Source organism: Phocoena phocoena, chromosome 9 (genome assembly GCF_963924675.1).
Source record: "Phocoena phocoena chromosome 9, mPhoPho1.1, whole genome shotgun sequence".
Lineage (NCBI taxonomy): Eukaryota > Metazoa > Chordata > Mammalia > Artiodactyla > Phocoenidae > Phocoena > Phocoena phocoena.
The window spans coordinates 29,405,984-29,425,126 of NC_089227.1; the positions used below are offsets into that span (position 1 = coordinate 29,405,984).

The window sequence follows — 19,143 nt, forward strand, 5'->3', positions numbered from 1 at the left end:
GGGTTTTTTTTTTTCACTTATATAAGGTACTACCAACATTCATTTACATGTTCCTGGTACATATGTGCAAGCATCGTATAATGCAACAAAACGTTCACAATTCGTTAATTCTAGGTGATTGCAATCAAGGTGATTGCAATTCTAGGTGATGCAATCATGTCCATTATACTTTTCTTTCATCATTACTGTAGCTTTGAAATTTTTCAAAATAAAAAGTTCAGAAAGTAGTTGACCTAGCAATCCCATTCCTGGGTATATATCCAACGAAACCTAAAACACTAATTTGAACCCCAATGTTCATAGCAGCATTATTTACAATAGCCAAGACATAAACAACCTAAGTGTCCATCAACAGAGGAATGGATAAAGAAGCTGTGGTATATATATACAATGGAATACAACTCAGACATTAAAAAAATGAAACTTTGCCATTTGCAGCAACATGGATGCACTTGGAGGGCATTACACGAAATGAAATAAGTCAGACAGAGAAAGACAAATACTATATGTTATCGCTTATATGTGAAATATTAAAAAAAAATACAGCAAACTAGTGAATATAATATAAAAGAAGAGAGAAAACACTAGTGGTTACCAGCAAGGGGAGGGGCAAAATAGGGGAGGGGTGTGGGAGGTACATACTATTAGGTATAAGACAAGACTTAAGGATGTGTTGTACAACACAGGGAATATAGCCAATATTTGTAATAACTGTAACTGTAAAGTAACGTAAAAATTGTATAAAAACAAAAAATTAAAACCTAAAAATAAAAAATAAAATAAAATTGCCACTAACAACAACAACAAAAAAGGTAGGAAGGAAAAAAAACTGATGAAAGTCTACCTATATTCTGCACCCACTGATTTAAAATAGCCTACAGAGCAACAGCCAGCTCTACCCACCACCAGTCCCTCCCATCAGGAAACTTGCACAAGCCTCTTAGATAGCCTCATCCACCAGACGGCAGACAGCAGAAGCAAGAACTACAGTCCTGCAGCCTGTGGAACAAAAACCACATTCACAGTAAGATACACAAGATGAGAAGGCAGAGGGCTATGTACCAGATGAAGGAACAAGATAAAACCCCAGAAAAACAACTAAATGAAGTGGAGATAGGCAACCTTCCAGAAAAAGAATTCAAAATAATGATAGTGAAGGTGATCCAGGAACTCGGAAAAAGAATGGAGGCAAAGACTGAGAAGAGGCAAGGAATGATTAACAAAGACCTAAAAGAATGAAAGAACAAACAAACAGATGAACAATACAATAACTGAAATGAAAACTACACTAGGAGGAATCAACAGCAGAATAACTGAGGCAAAAGAATGGATAAGTGACCTGGAAGACAGAATGGTGGAATTCACTGCCACAGAACAGAATAAAGAAAAAAGAATGAAAACAAATGAAGACACCTTAAGAGATCTCCGGTACAACATTAAACGCAACAACATTCACATTATAGGGGTCCCAGAAGGAGAAGAGAGAGAGAAAGGACCCGAGAAAATATCTGAAGGGATTATAGTCGAAAACTTCCCTAACAGGGGAAAGGAAATTGCCACCCAAGTCCAGGAAGTGCAGAGAATCCCATACAAGATAAACCCAAGGAGAAACACACTGAGACACATAGTAATCAAATGGGCAGAAATTAAAGACAAAGAAAAATTATTGAAAGCAGCAAAGGAAAACTGACAAATAACATACGAGGGAACTCCCATAAGGGTAATGGCTGATTTCTCAGCAGAAACTCTACAAGCCAGAAGGGAGTGACATGGCATATTTAAAGTGATGAAAAGGAAGAACCTACAACTAAGATTACTCTACCCAGCAAGGATCTCATTCAGATTCGATGGAGAAATCAAAAGCTTTACAGAGAAGCAAAAGCTAAGAGAATGCAGCACCACCAAACCAGCTCTACAACAAATGCTAAAGGAACTTCTCTAAGTGGGAAACAAAACAGAAGAAAAAGACCCACAAAAACAAACCCAAAACAATTAAGAAAATGGTAATAGAAACATACATATTAATAATTACTTTAACGTGAATGGATTAAATGCTCCAACAAAAAGACACAGGTTCGCTGAACGGATACAAAAACAAGACCCATATATATGCTGTCTACAAGAGACCCACTTCAGACCCAGGGACACATACAGACTAAAACTGAGGGGATGAAAAAAGATATTCCATGCAAATGGAAATCAAAAGAAAGCTGGAGTAGCAATACTCATATTAGATCAAATGCACTTTAAAATAAAGAATGCCACAAGAGACAAGGAAGGACACTACATAATGATCAATCTGAGAAGAAGATATAGCAATTATAAATATATATGCACCCAACAAAGGAGCACCTCAATACATAAGGCAACTGCTAACAGCTATAAAAGAGGAAATTGACAGTAGCACAATAATAGTGGGGGACTTTAACACCTCACTTACACCAATGGACAGATCACCCAAACAGATAATTAATAAGGAAACACAAGCTATAAATGACACAATAAACCAGATAGATTTAATTGATATTTATAGAACATTCCATCCAAAAACTGCAGATTACACTTTCTTCTCCAGTGCGCACGGAACATTCTCCAGGATAGATCACACCTTGGTTCACAAATCCAGCCTCAGTAAATTTAAGAAAATTGAAATCATTTCAAGTATCTTTTCTGACCACAACGCTACGAGATTAGAAATCAATTACAGAGAAAAAACTGTAAAAAACACAAACACATGGAGGCTAAACAATACATTACTAAATAACAAAGAGATCACTGAAGAAATCAAAGAGGAAATCAAAAAATACCTAGAGACAAATGACAATGAAAACACGATGATCCAAAACCTATGGGAGGCAGCAAAAGCAGTTCTAAGAGAGAGGTTTATAGCAATACAAGCCTACCTCAAGAAACAAGAAAAATCTCAAATAAACAATCTAACCTTACACCTAAAGGAACTAGAGAAAGAAGAACAAACAAAACCCAAAGTTAGCAGAAGGAAAGAAATCATAAAGATCAGAGCAGAAATAAATGAAATAGAAACAAAGAAAATAATAGCAAAGATCAATAAAACTAAAACCAGGTTCTTTGAGAAGATAAACAAAATTGATAAACCATTAGCCAGACTCATCAAGAAAAAGAGGAAGAGGACTCAAATCAAGAAAATCAGAAATGGAAAAGGAGAAGTTGCAACAAACACCGCAGAAATACAAAGCATCCTAAGAGACTACTACAAGCAACTCTATGCCAATAAAATGGACAACCTGGAAGAAATGGACAAATTCTTAAAAAGATATAACCTTCTTAAACTGAACCAGGAAGAAATAGAAAATATGAACAGACCAATCAGAAGTAATGAAATTGAAACTGTGATTAAAAATCTTCCAACAAACAAAAGTCCAGGACCACATGGCTTCACAGGTGAACTCTATCAAACATTTAGAGAACAGCTAACACCCATCCTTTCCAAACTCTTCCAAAAAATTGCAGAGGAAGGAACACTCCCAAACTCAATCCATGAGGAAACCATCACCCTGATACAAGATACTACAATAAAAGAAAATTACAGACCAATATCACTGATGAATACAGATGCCAAAATCCTCAACAAAATACTAGCAAACAGGATCCAACAACACATTAAAAGAATCATACACCATGATCAAGTGGGATTTATCCCAGGGATGCAAGGATTCTTCAATATACGCAAATCAATCAATGTGATACACCATATTAACAAACTGAAGAATAAAAACCATATGATCATCTCAATAGATGCAGAAAAAGCTTTTGACAAAATTCAACACCCACTTATGATAAAAACTCTCCAGAAAGTGGGCACAGAGGGAAACTACCTCAACATAATAAAGGCCATATATGACAAACCCACAGCAAACATCATTCTCAATGGTGAAAAACTGAAAGCATTTCCTCTAAGATCAGGAACAAGACAAGGATGTCCACTCTCGCCACTATTATTCAACATAGTTTTGGAAGTCCTAGCTACGGCAATCAGAGGAGAAAAAGAAATAAAAGGAATACAAATTGGAAAAGAAGAAGTAAAAGTGTCACTGTTTGCAGATGACACGATACTATATAGAGAGAATCCTAAAAATGCCACCAGAAAACTACTAGAGCTAATCTATGAATTTGGTAAATTTGCAGGATACAAAATTAATGCACAGAAATCTCTTGCATTCCTATACACTAATGATGAAAACTCTGAAAGAGAAATTAAGGCAACACTCCCATTTACCAGTGCAACAAAAAGAATAAAATACCTAGGAATAAACCTACCTAGGGAGACAAAAGACCTGTATGCAGAAAACTATAAGACACTGATGAAAGAAATTAAAGATGATACCAACAGATGGAGAGATATACCATGTTCTTGGATTGGAAGAGTCAACATTGTGAAAATGTCTATACTACCCAAAGCAATCTACAGATTCAATGCAATCCCTATTAAATTACCAATGGCATTTTTTACAGAACTAGAACAAAAAAATCTTAAAATTTGCATGGAGACACAAAAGATCCCGGAGAGCCAAAGCAATCTTGAGAAATAAAAACGGAGCTGGAGGAATCAGACTCCCTGACTTCAGACTATACTACAAAGCTACAGTAATCAAGACAATATGGTACTGGCACAAAAACAGAAATATAGACCAATGGAACAGGATAGAAAGCCCAGAGATAAACCCATGCACCTATGGTCAACTAATCTATGACAAAGGAGGCAAGGATATACAATAGAGAAAAGACAGTCTCTTCAATAAGTGGTGCTGGGAAAACTGGACAGCTACATATAAAAGAATGAAATTAGAATACTCCTTAACACCATACACAAAAATAAACTCAAAATGGATTAGAGACCTAAATGTAAGACCAGACACTATAAAACTCTTAGAGGAAAACATAGGAAGAACACTCTTTGACACAAATCACAGCAAGATCTTTTTTGACCCACCTCCTAGAGTAGTGGAAATAAAAACAAAAATAAACAAATGGGACCTAATGAAAGTTAAAAGCTTTTGTACAGCAAAGGACACCATAAACAAGAGGAAAAGACAACCCTCAGAATGGGAGAAAATATTTGCAAGTGAATCAACGGACAAAGGATTAATCTCCAAAATATATAAACAGCTCATGCTGCTCAATATTAAAAAAACAAACAACCCAATTCAAAAATGGGCAGAAGACCTAGATACACATTTCTCCAAACAAGACCTACACATAGCCAAGAAGCACATGAAAAGCTGCTCAAATCACTAATTATTAGAGAAATGCAAATCAAAACTACAATGAGGTATCACCTCACACCAGAGTGGGCATCATCAGAAAATCTACAAACAACAAATGCTGATGAGGGTGTGGAGAAAAGGGAACCCTCTTGCACTGTTGGTGGGAATGTAAATTGACACAGCCAGTATGGAGAACAGTATGGCAGTTCCTTAAAAAACTAAAAATAGAATTACCATATGATCTAGCAATCCCACTACTGCACATATACCCAGAGAAAACCATAATTCAAAAAGATACATGTACCCCAATGTTCACTGCAGCACTATTTACAATAGCCAGGTCATGGAAACAACCTAAATGCCCATTGACAGACGAATGGATAAAGAAGATGTGGTTACATATATACAATGGAATATTAGCCTTAAGAAGGAACGAAATTGGGTCATTTGTAGAGACGTGGATGGATCTAGAGACTGTCATACAGAGTGAAGTAAGCCAGAAAGAGAAAAACAAATATCGTATATTAACGCATATATGTGGAACGTAGAAAAATGGTACAGATGACCCGGTCTTCAGGGTAGAAATTGAGACACAGATGTAGAGAACAAACGTATGGACACCAAGGGGTAAAATTGGTGGTGGGCGTGGGGTGGTGGTGTGATGAATTGGGCGACTGGGATTGACATGTATACACTAATATGTATAAAATGGATAACTAGTAAGAACCTGCTGTATGAAAAATAAATAAAATTCAAAACAATTAAAAAATAAAATAGCCTAATGAAAAATAGTGGCTATAAATGACCCAATTTCATTCCTTTCTATGGCTGATTAATATTCCATTGTATATATGTATCATATCTTCTTTACCCATTCATCTGTCGATGGGCATTAGGTAGATTCCACGTCCGGGCTATTGTGAATAGTGCTGCAATGAACATTGGGGTACATGTGTCTTTTTGAAATATGGTTTTCTCAGGGTATTGGGTCATTTGTAGAGATGTGGATGGACCTAGAGTCTGTTATACAGAGTGAAATCAGAAAGAGAAAAACAAACGTATATTGACGCATATATGTGGAATCTAGAAAAATGGCACAGATGAACCTGTTTGCAGGGCAGGAACAGAGACGCAGACGTAGAGAACGGAAGAGTGGACACAGGAGGGGAAGGGGAGAGTGGGATGAATTGGGAGATTAGGATTGACATATATACACTGCCATGTGTACAATAGACAGTTAACGGGAACCTGCTATATAGCACAGGGAGCTCAGCTCTGTGCTCTGTGATGACGTAGATGGGTGGGAAGGAGGGGGGGGGAGGGAGGTCCAAGAGGAGGGGATATACGTATACATATAGCTGATTCACTTCTTTGTACAGCAGAAATTAACAACATTGTAAAGCAATTGTACTCCAATTAAAAAAAAGTGCCTATATTTTGTAAAAGCCAGAGCTAAACTCCTCATTTAGGCTCTTTAAAAAACCTATCAATGCTCTGTATATTCAAACGATTAAGAAAAAAATGGGAATTGAAATATTATTACCAGATTTTCATGAGTAGGAATCAATATCAGAATTCTTATGTTACATCAAGCTAAGTTTGTTTATTCTATGCTTAGAAAAGAGGCATTAAAAATTTCAGGTATTCTGGGCTTCCCTGGTGGCGCAGTGGTTGAGAGTCCGCCTGCCGATGTAGGGGACACGGGTTCGTGCCCCGGTCTGCGAAGATCCCACATGCCGTGGAGCGGCTGGGCCCGTGAGCCATGGCCGCTGAGCCTGCGCGTCCGGAGCCTGTGCTCCGCAACGGGAGAGGCCACAACAGTGACAGGCCCGTGTACTGCAAAAAAAAAAAAAAAAAAAAAAAAAAAAAAAAAAAATTTCAGGTATTCCTTTTACATGTTACAAATAAGTAAAATGTTGACTATTTTAAAACATTTTATATCAAGTGTTAAGACCCTAGATGTGTTATTAGTTTTGTTATTCTCAACTAGGCCACCAGTCTGTTCCAATATTCAGTTAATGATATCAGATGATTTCCATAAAAGATTTATAAAAGGAATGTTTTACATCTTTAGTGTTTATATTATTAGCTCACATGCCAACGATCTTACCAATAACCCTCTCCGGCTCAGATTACGCAAAACAACCAGTTTTGTCACCTTTCAAATATATTATTTTTAAGAAACTTTATATTCAAGAATAGCTGTGAAAATAGTGAAATATTTAAAGCTATAAAACATATTTATTTTACAAATCTTTTCCAGAATGACCTAATAACATCCACTGAACACTGGTGGAGATGGACTGTGTAGTTGAGAATAAAAAAAATTAATAACACATCTGAGGTTCTTATACTTGATGTAAACTATGTTAAAATATTCAACATTTTATTTATTGGTAACATGTGAAAGGAGTCTCTAAAATTTTTAATGAAAGTTTTCTAAGCATGGACTAAATAAATTTAGTTGTCTGTGATCTAGGAATTGTGGTATTGATTCCTACTCCTGAAAATATAGCAATAATGTTTCATGTTTCCTATGTTCATCTGTTCTAACATATTAAAACATAGTCTAAAGCTGTAGTAGTTGCAAAAAAGATCATACTGCCGTGGAAAGAGAAACAACAAATAACAGAGAGAAATGAATTATCTCACAATTTAGTATCTGGCAAATGTTATAAACCAGTAGAAAATGATCAATTTATTTAGCATTTTTACAGTTATTTATAATTTGTTATTTATATTATAATTTGTTGATTAGGAAACAGAGTCAGAAAGGTTAACTTGCCTAAGGACATACAACTATTAAAAGGCAGAGATGACAATCACACATAGTCCATCTAAATCCAAAATCACGCACTCATCTACGACTACAGCGTGTCTCGCTATGAACTTGAAGCCAATCCCCAACTGCAGTACAGACACACACAGACATAGGTGATGGGTTTGAAGAATGTGGCAGAAAGCTAGGTGAAGTTTAGGAAAGTCAAATGTGAGATAACAAGATCACTAAAGGAAAATAAATCACAATAAGTGAGGAATAAATGTGGCATATTGAATTACATTTGCTAACAGACTTGATATATATGGTACAACACATTACTGGAAACACCAAGCCTGACACTCTAGGGGCATCTATGCATCCTATGTAGGCAAGAGCTGTTAGGTGAAATGTGAGGTTTTCTTTTACCAAGGACCCAAGCAACTCATTGAGGGACCCTTTCCTCCATAAAATAACTAGACCCAAGAAGAGGAAGCTGTTTCCCGCTGGCTGGAACAACATGAGCCCCAGAGAAGACAGGACGGAGCTCAGGGAGGAGGTAGTAAAGACAGCAAAGACCTGCAGAGTAAGAGACTGCAGTGTCCTGCAGATTCCCCTTTCTCATCCATAGCTGTAGTTGGGCACATCAGCTAAGCCACATTTCCCAGCTGCTCTCGAAGTTGGGTGTGACCCTGTAACTAATTTCTAGTCAATAAATGTGAATAAAAGCACGTGCCACTTCCAGGGTTACACTTTGAGGAAGCAGGTGTACCTAATTCATACTCGTTTTCTCCTTCCACTGCATGGATGCCGATGAGAAGGAGGCCCTAGGAATTGGTACAGCTTCAAGATGGAAGGAACGTGGGTTCCTGAATCACTGTGTGGAGGAGAGATACCCACCCACCAAGACCTTAGCCTACTGCACAAGGGAGAAATAAACTTCCATTGTGTTTGAGCCCTTAAACAATTTGGGGTCTATTTACCAACAGAGGCAAGCCTACCCTGACTAATAAAGATTGTCTGTGCATCAGAGACATCAGCCTCCTTCTTCTACGTTTAAGGAAAGAGTAAAGGTCGGCAGTGTGAAATAGTAGACACAGAGCAGACCAGAGAAGGTGGCATAAAAATGGTGAACAGAATGGCAGCTGATGTTGGCAAGAGAGACATGATGAGCAGCAGCTGGAAGAGAGAGAGGAACCAGAGATGCTTAGAGAGGCGATCCTCTTAGGCACTGGCTATAAGAAAGGGACAGGGTTGAGGGCTACCGATCCTGTACAGTCAGGAACAAACTTTAAAGCAATTACCTAACTTCTACTGTAGGTGCCTTCAGAATATTCAGGTTGTATATATGTGGATAGGAGTATGCTATACACAGACACATGCAAATATGTAGTCAGAATGAATAGCCTCCAAAACACGAAAATACTACAGCTGAAGGATTATGGATGAGTGTTCTTTTTTTCTTTCCTTCTGAATTACCTAAACTCTTTAAAAGAAACATACCATCCATTTATAATGAAAATTTTTTTCTTGATTTGAAGGAGAAAAATTCCTCCTTTTAATTATATAGCTTCATGAAAATATTTAATTTCTGTACATAAATATATAAATACGTAATAGAGGTGAGATTCGAAGTTTTGTCCAATTCCTATTGTGGAGTCTTTCAAGGAATGAATATTTATATACCACATAAAATATGAACACCTGTTCACCGGTTTCCCTGTTAAATAATCAGCTCCTTTGAAGGCAGACACCGTATTGTACTCATGACCATCACTGGTACTTGGCACACAGGAGGCACTCAGGAATGTTAAGCGAATGAACTGATGAATGCTTGAAGACTCCAGTAGCTTTTACTATGTAAATTCAATGGTAATTGATAAATTATCTCAGCCTTGGAATCCCTGTTCCCTGTTATTTCAGTTTTGCTAAGTGTATGATATAAAGTCATTGACCGATCACACTTAAGACACCTAAACAGTGTTCTTTTTTTTCTTTTCTTTTACTTTACATGTCGCAGCTCCATTCAACCCAAATAAAGGTGCAGATAGCATTGTCAAGTTTGACACTTTTGGAGACGGAATGGGACGTTACAACGTGTTCAACTTCCAGTACATGGGCGGCAAGTATTCCTACCTGAAGGTTGGTCATTGGGCAGAAACCTTATCAGTAGACGTCGACTCTATCCACTGGTCCCGGAACTCAATCCCCACGTCCCAGTGCAGCGACCCCTGTGCACCCAATGAAATGAAGAATATGCAACCAGGGGATGTCTGCTGCTGGATCTGCATCCCCTGCGAGCCCTACGAATACCTGGCTGACGAGTTTACCTGTATGGATTGCGGCCTTGGGCAGTGGCCCACTGCAGACCTATCTGGCTGCTTTGACCTTCCTGAGGACTACATCAGGTGGCAAGATGCCTGGGCCATTGGTCCAGTCACCATTGCCTGCCTGGGTTTTATGTGCACATGCGTGGTTGTGACTGTCTTTATCAAACACAACAACACACCGTTAGTCAAAGCATCGGGCCGGGAGCTCTGCTACATCTTGCTGTTTGGGGTTGGCCTGTCCTATTGCATGACATTCTTCTTCATTTCCAAGCCGTCACCAGTCATCTGTGCATTGCGCCGACTAGGGCTGGGGACCTCCTTCGCTGTCTGTTACTCAGCCCTGCTGACCAAGACAAACTGCATTGCCCGTGTCTTCGATGGGGTAAAGAATGGCGCTCAGAGGCCAAAATTCATCAGCCCAAGTTCTCAGGTTTTCATCTGCCTGGGTCTGATACTGGTGCAAATCGTGGTAGTGTCTGTGTGGCTCATCCTGGAGGTTCCAGGCACCAGGCGGTACACCCTTCCAGAGAAGCGGGAAACAGTCATCTTAAAATGCAATGTCAAAGATTCCAGCATGTTGATCTCACTTACCTACGATGTGGTCCTGGTCATCTTATGCACTGTGTACGCCTTCAAAACGCGGAAGTGCCCAGAAAATTTCAACGAAGCCAAGTTCATTGGTTTTACCATGTACACCACATGCATCATCTGGTTGGCCTTCCTCCCTATATTTTATGTGACTTCAAGTGACTACAGAGTAAGTCTCGGAATGGTTTCTCCTTTTCCTTCTTCTTGTATCCTGCCACTGTTTTGGTATGTCAAATTTAAAAGAGACTCCTTTTATTTCATCTCAGCAATTAGGTAGCTAAATTAGAAATGCCATCATGAACCACCATATTGTATATGGAAATTAATTCAATATGTTTTAAAACATTTAATTAGTGCTTGCTATGTGGAAAGCATTGTGCTAGGCACAGAGAGGAACATAAATGTAAATGGCATGGTCATTCAAGCAATTTATAATCTAGTGGGAGAAAAGTATAATACACACACACACGCACGCATGCACGCACGCACACGCCCCTTAAAACTTTTAATTTAATTTAGAAAGTGAATGCCAAGATAATAAGACTTTAAATTAGACACGAGAGGACCTGGCTACCACAGATGGATCTGTAAATTAAAGCAGAGTTGTAACATTAAGCCAGGATCAGTTGAAAGATCTAAAAACTTTTCACTCAAGCTTCAAATAAGCATCATTATTTCTCTAAAACAAGTTAAAATACGATATTTGTTATACTTTTTCTACAACTTTACTTCCTGTAGATGTGGTAGAGGTATGTAATCCCTGAATCGGTTAAAACTTTTACTGTCTATATCCAGGTAACCTAATTAAGTCATTACTCATATAGTCTCCAGTAATATTTAGTTCAGATTTCTGGGCTTCAATATAATGACCATGTCTCCTGAAAGAAACAGTTCATGATTCCATCAAAATTTCTCAAATTGTTGAAACCATCAATCAGTTGCTCTCACATTTATAATTCTCATTTTCGTATCGCCCAGTGAGTGAGTATAAGAATATTTCCCTCTTAAGGCAATTGGTTTTTATTCTCTATATTTCTTAATTCGTCATTAAGTTTTCCAGAGGCCTTATGGTTTCCTTGTTACAACATGATTTCACAAAGTAAAGTGCCTCTGTAGGTTGGAATAGTCCTCAAATGTTTCTGTTTATCAGCAGTTCCTACGTTACCAAGCTCTTGAATATTGCAGCTCAAAAATAAGACAAAGCTACTTAAAGCCAAGAGATCAAGCGACTGGCAAAGCTTGATGTGTCTAGTCTAGTAAATTATCCACAACGTTGTGACTCAAACCTATGGACCACATTAAAGGAGCAGCAAGAAAAATAAAGAATATCCATTCAATGTTGGGATAACCGTCAGGCTTTCTATAAGACTACCTATAAAAATTTTTGAAAATCTGTCAAAAGAGAAGACATCAGAACTAAATCAACAAAATCAAAGGTCAGATTATATGCACACAGGAGTTCGTGCCTTTCTAGTGTGGGGATTAAATGGAGAACTACAGTTAATGCATTTTAATGCCCCCAATTCTATCTTTTGTCTTTCTATACACATCCTCCTCCTATAGCTCTGTAAGGATTTTTTTTTCAGTTCTTAGGAAGCCATCCTTAGTAGACAGGACTTGGGGTATTGGAAATGCAAAATAGTTACGTTATTTGTTCTATCCTCACATATGATTTGAAACTATTCATTCTCAAAAACGCTAATGAAAAAATAAAACAAAAATACTACCGAGAATAAAATTTAATTTTATTGAATAAACTAGCATTTATTCCTAAAACATAAAAAAATGACTTCTTCCTTTAACATGATAGCAATATCATGATTAAAAGAAATTAGCTGAAGATACCAGAAGTTTTACCACATGGCAGAAGTTACAAGGAAAATGGGGCAGAGGTTGTACAGTTGAGAGTTTTAAGGGCTATGCTAATTAAGGCAATGAATCCTACAGAGATCATCTGAGGTCTCACTTATCCTTGCAAATAATCCCAATCCTCAATTTACAAAAGAAATGAGACAGTAGACCAGAGCCTCCAACACAGAGGTTTTCATATTCAACCACACATTGAATCAACTGGGTAGCTTTGAAAAAAAATATTGATACCTGGGGCACAGCCCCAGATATTCTGATTTAATTGGCCTGATCTGTGGCTTAGACATCAGGATTTTTCAAAGCTCCCCAAGTGACTCTCATTTGCAGCCAGGATTGAAAATCGCTGCTCTAATGAATCACATGCTCTTCTTGTCCCACAGATATCTCTAGTTTGGCCTGCACTGTTTTGAAATTCTTTGAAATGTTTGCCAAAGTAAGAAAATTGAGAAACTGTACATAACTATCTAGATTCTTGGCTTCTCTTAACAAACTAAAACATGTGGACCCACAATTAGCTGGCTGAGTAGTGCCTATGCCTCTAGACAGAGCCCTCTCACTCCTGTTGCCCACAGCTCCCACCAGCCCCTGAATTCTTACACCTGGCTACCCTCACGTATGAATCTGCATAGCCCTATAGGTATTTGAACCCAGGACCCTTGTTTTAGACTGTGATTTAAAATTTCCTGGAGGGAAACCATGTGGCTCGGATAGAATCAGCAGCATTAGAAAAGTACCCAATAATAATCTAAGTACCAGCATCAGGAATTTGGCCATCGGTCAACAAGGTTTATGACTCAGTACTTTGCCACCCACTGGGAGTTATAAAACAATATAAAGCACTATTCTAGTCTTCAAAAAGCTTACATCTCAGTTGGGAAAACAATAACAAGCATGAACGAATTCAAGATTAACACAGAATAGTTTATAATTCAATTGCTGATAGAAACTCTTAAATGCCTATTAGTTTCAAAAAAGAGTTGGATCAGTAAGAGCTTGGTCTTTCCAGGAATCTCCTTAAAGAGGTGGGATTTCATCCTGTACCTTGGTAGGAAAGTACAAGTAAGGTAGTTAGAGTATATAGGGCCTACAGGGAATATTCTTGAGGCAAAATAGAAATGAACCAAGAAGAATGCAATAATGTCGGTCGTGCTCAAATGGAAGATAGGGGGAGTCTAGTGAGAAATTAATGGGAACTGGCAGCTTGGTCAGATTATACCAGGTAGAGGAATTCATTTAAATAATGTTTAAGGGCTTTGAGGTCTTGTGATTTTAAAATTTTTCTTGTTTTCCTTTGGTTGGTTGTTCACTTGGGCAAAAAGTGACATGATTAAGGCAAGAGGGAAAGAAAGGAACTAAGTCTTCCTGACCAAATTCCAAGACCTTATTCTACCAAGTGCTTTGCATACATGAGCTGACGTTATTCTCATTAGCACCCTGGAAAGCGAATTTCATTATCCATTAGAAAGATGAGTAAACAGACTCAGAGGGCAATTAACTTCCCAGGTGGCACAGTTAAAAAATAGTAGGACTAGTTTTTTGGATCCAAATCCATGCCTTTCCTACTATATCACACATTTATCTATCCTTAATATGAAGAATGGACTTGTAGGAGTAAAACCTAGAACAAGCAAGACTAGTCAACGCTGTAAGAGGCATCAAGACGGAGCGAGCAAAAACTTGGGTAAGAATCCAAAACTTCAGAGGATCTTTGAGAAATATCCAGGCTGCCTCCTTCTGTATCACAACAAAACCATCCCAGAGAGCGTAAGAATCAAACACCGAGTCATCAGGGATCCAATACATAGTTCCAATGGTGTAAAAAAAACTAGGTCACATTTGTGTGGAAAGTTTACCATAAAAAGTATAAATGGTAATTACTGAGTATTTTGTTCATGTCTTCCAAAAGTATCTGAGCATTTATTATGGGCCTTGGGGATACAGCTATCAACACAGACAAGCCCCTCCTCTTTTATAACTTACAATCTGGTGGGGAATGAGAGGAGCGTAGAGATGGTGAGTAAAGAATCAACAAGTGAAAGTTCAGGATAACTCATGCAGTGGTGAGTACTGTGACGGAAGGGAGTGGGGTTATGCTACGGGAGTGCTTCCCAAACTTTAAGGCGCATCCACCTGGGAATCTTGCTAAAGATTCTGATTCAGTAAGAAGGGATGAGGCCCAAGGTTCTGGATTTCTAGCAAGCTCCCAGATGATGGAGATGCTGCGAGGCAAAGGACCGTACTCTAGGTAACAGGATGCTGGATTCTTACTGGGGTTGGTGCAGGCAAAGCATTTTGCCTAGGCAGACTTGGAGGTGACTTTAGAATTTTTACAAGGTTTAAGTACTTGCAGAGAAATTCCAATTTTCCCATGTTGACTATTTTGAAGATTTAAAGAAATGTATCACATCTCATTCTTTCAAAAAGTGTTTGCCACCCCTACTAGTGACTATTTCATAATACCCTACCGAAAGATGGGAAGGAGCAAACCAGGGGAATTCTACCCGCTAGACAGAAGAAACAGCAAGTGCAAACACCCCTAGGCAAAAATGTCTTAGAAAAGAAAGGTGTATCTGGCTACAGTTTAATGAGTAGATGGGAGAGTGAGTTTATATGAGAGGTAGGCGGTTGGGAGGGTGGGCAGCTAGACCACATAGGACTTTATAGGCCATAGCAAAAAGTTTAGATTTCTGTTCTCTATGGAAAAAGAAACCACTGAAATACTTTTAAATGGAGCAGTTTAATGATCTCATATTTTGTGATCTCACATTTTAGGAAAAAACAAAAATCAAGCTGCTAAAGACAACGTACGACAGAAAGGAAAAAGCAGGGGTGGGGAGAGCAGTTAAGTGACTGCGATAGGTCAGAGATGATGGGGGCCCGAGCCAAGGGTAGGATGTCAGTGATGGAGACAGAACCTGTGAAGGACCAAGAAGGGTTTTTAACCCATCCCACAGTCTAACAGGTTAGCCCGCCACAGTTTCGGGGATGCTGACAGAAGACCTGAGACTCCTAACTCAGAAACAAAGCACTTTTATTACCCGCAGCCACCACTGTAGTCAGAACTTCAGCATTTGCGTAGGTTGCGCGAGTCCCAATTTCCAGTAGGCAGTGCAGAGTGGGCCCGGTAACACGTGCATGAGCAGTCGTCACGATGGGATCAGAATTGCTGACTTTTTGCCTTCACTTTGAATACATCACAGCCCAGCACTGTTACCGATCCTAACCTTATTTAAAAGGTTGGTATTGTGTTCATCGTAGGCCTTTAGCATGAATTTTTATTTTTTAAAAAAACTGCAGTAAAATATTATTTGTTTTGGGGCTTCCCTGGTGGCGCAGTGGTTGAGGGTCCGCCTGCCGATGCAGGGGACACGGGTTCGTGCCCCGGTCCGGGAAGATCCCCCATGCCGCGGAGCGGCTGGGCCCGTGGGCCATGGCCGCTGGGCCTGCGCGTCCGGAGCCTGTGCTCCGCAGCAGGAGAGGCCACAACAGTGAGAGGCCAGCGTACCGCAAAAAAAAAAAATTACTTGTCTTGATTACTGAGTTTTGGGTGCCCCCTTAAATGTGTATCTCAAGCAAGTTCCTCATTTGCCTCATCCTGGTCCCAGCCCAGCCTTCTTCCTAACAGATCTGGGTAGGATGGTGACTTGGCTGTCTGTAACCAACAGAGCATAAAAATTTGAGTTCTTCCCTCCCCAGAGTTTCCCAGCATACTGGGTCTGGTGCATATGGATGGCAGCCACCCTTGGGGATGGGGAGACATTGTTCCTATCCTTCCTCTCTTCTTAAGGCAGCTGCAATCAGGATGGAGAGAGTAAGGGAGGATCAGGCAGCATGGACATCTCCATGCCAGGAAGGAAGGCACATTTGCTCTGTGTTTCAAGCATGCAGAAGCTACGCATGGCTCAACCAAACGAAGGTCCAATGTTTCTGAGCACCCAAAACCCTGAATTGAATGGCAACGTCATCATTACTGCCACTGTTCATTTCAGTTTGGGGGACCCCTTGACTCAGAGGCCAGAGCCAGATATCGGCAGCTATCTGCCTGGGCCACGTGGTTTGCGTGTTTCAGCTCGCTCGCCACTGACTTGCACAGACAGCAGCAACTTTTTTCAAGGAGTTCATCTTAATCCAGGGCATCTGCTGTCTCATCGTGGTAACATCTCTTAGCGTCTTGCCTGGTTTTAGCCTAAGGGCTAAGCAAGCTTTCCAGGGCTGCAGCTGACTGCAGGAATTCGTCCAGATTTCCTTGCGTCCGTCTCTCATTCTCTAGTGCAGCACTTCTGTCAGCATTTTCAACCCAATCCAGGTCAGGAAGAGCCCAAATACCGGTCAGTGCGTCATCTCTGGCTTCCCAGAGCATTATCCTGCTTCAGGGCCATCTGACAGAGAGGGCCAAAGCTCCTTTTCTGCAGCCAGGTTCCACTGTAAAAAACTGAGACTTCTGTCATCGCAGAATGGATCTAAGTTTGGCGTGAGAGACTATACCAAGGGATGAGCCCTAAGAGGGCCTAGCTGTTGCCATTCTTCCTTCACAAGCACTGGTCGCCCTCTTCCCTCATTTCCCAAGGGAGCCAGCCAAAGTTTAAATGACTCACCTGGTCTCTGCTTCTCTGAAGGCTTCTCTTTTCAGTGGAGGGTCAGTGTAGGTGCTTGTCTCTGCAACTTTTATGTGAAAAAAGAGTAGAACTTTCTGCCCACCAAGGACCTGAATCAGAATAGGGAGGAAATCCACGGCACCCCCAGAGGTGAGTCAGCAACAATTTCAGTACAGGTCTAGCAGCTCTATCCGAATCCACTTCCTGTTACTCAGCCTGCGAACCACCCCCCAAACCCTCTTCTTTAAGGACCATAAAGCGGAGCACTATTTATTGCCTGGTTGGCCGTACAGTTTGGTCAGCCTGTTTGCTACGGATCCCCATGCACCGCTCTCAAGGCCTGTTCATCAGCCTGTGAGGCCCTCATCCTTCCTCTTTGAGAAAGCCTTTCCGATCTCACTGTCACAACTGTCAAAGACCGAAGAGTCTGAGATTTTACTTGACTGATTCCAACTTAACATGTTAGCTTGCCACAGTTTTGTTGACGCTGACAAAAAGGACTCTGACTCAAAGCAACGGCAGTAGGCAGAGTTCCGCACTGGCTCTGGTTACTTGAGCCCCACTTCCCATAGGCTATGCAAAGGACACCATGACCACGGCACAGTCAGCGGTGGCATTACAGGGAAGAACAGTTAGATTGGGGAACCTGAATCTTCTCCAATGAGTGATATGCTGGTCCTTTGTTCCACAGGCACTACCTCTATCTTCTAGGGCTCTTTGCTATAAAAATACCATTGAAAAGAAAGTCCAGAGCAAAGGCAGTCGGAGCCGCTGCTGGAAAGACATACAGAAGCCCAAGAGACCATACAGGATTATCTTCCAGAAGAACCAGAACTTGCTATTGGATTGGATGTGTGGGTGTGAGGGAAATGGCAAAATGAAGGATGACTCTCAGGTTTTTGGCTTGCACAAGTGGGTGGCATTTGGTGTCACTTAAATGGAGATACCTGGAGGAAAGGATCAAGTTCTGCTTACATATTCATTCTGATTTGCCCACTACACATCCACAACAACATGCCAAGATAGCAGTTGAATGTATAGGTCTGGAAGCCCAGAAGATAAGTTGGAACTAGTACTACAAAGATGAATACCATCCACATAGGAGGTACTTAAGCCACGGAACTCAATGAGATGGTAAAGAGAAGAGTGCCCAAAACTGAGTTCTGAAACACTCCAGCACTTAGAATTCAGGTAGAAGAGAAAAAGTCAGCAAAGGTAACTCAGACAAGGAACTGTCCAGTGAGGGGAGGATGGATCCAGGAAGTGATTAACCATGTCAGGTGTTTCTAGGAGCTTGAGGAAGATGAAAACAAAGCAGCATGGGCTGGGAGTGTTCAAAGACGCAGAACAAATAATTATAGATAAATACAGACTCTTTATAGTGTGAGTTATAGAGGGAACTGGGCAACTGAGACTATGAGGCTGATACTTGGGCTTTGAAAACAATTAAAAGGTATCAAATTTAAAGCGGGTATACTGAAAACCGTGCAGCATATACTATGACCAAAATGCACCTTTAGTTACGCTTCCCTGTGTCCCTTTAGTAGTTAGTGAGATTAGTCACCCCTCCACCCCTGGATGGAAATTCCAGTGGATACATCCAAACACTGACTGTTCACCTTATGTGAGACACCATCCTAGCGCTGGGGATACATCAATGAATGAAAACTCTCACGATCTTGGTAGGCCCATGAATTTGTGTGCCCTTAGGTGACATAAGGTCCTACAATAATTTTCAAAGGAAAAATGTCTCTAGTAGG

The 19,143-nt window shown here is 40.1% G+C and overlaps 1 protein-coding gene across 2 annotated transcripts in view; it reads left to right on the forward strand.

Annotated features, from left to right (window-relative positions):
• Positions 1-19,143, forward strand: part of GRM3 (glutamate metabotropic receptor 3) — a 235,468-nt gene that overhangs the window by 199,182 nt on the left and 17,143 nt on the right. For both annotated transcript variants that reach the window (XM_065883527.1, XM_065883528.1), the window contains exon 4: positions 10,022-11,088. In XM_065883527.1, the coding sequence (XP_065739599.1) occupies positions 10,022-11,088 (1,067 nt within the window). The remainder of the gene's footprint in view (positions 1-10,021; positions 11,089-19,143) is intronic.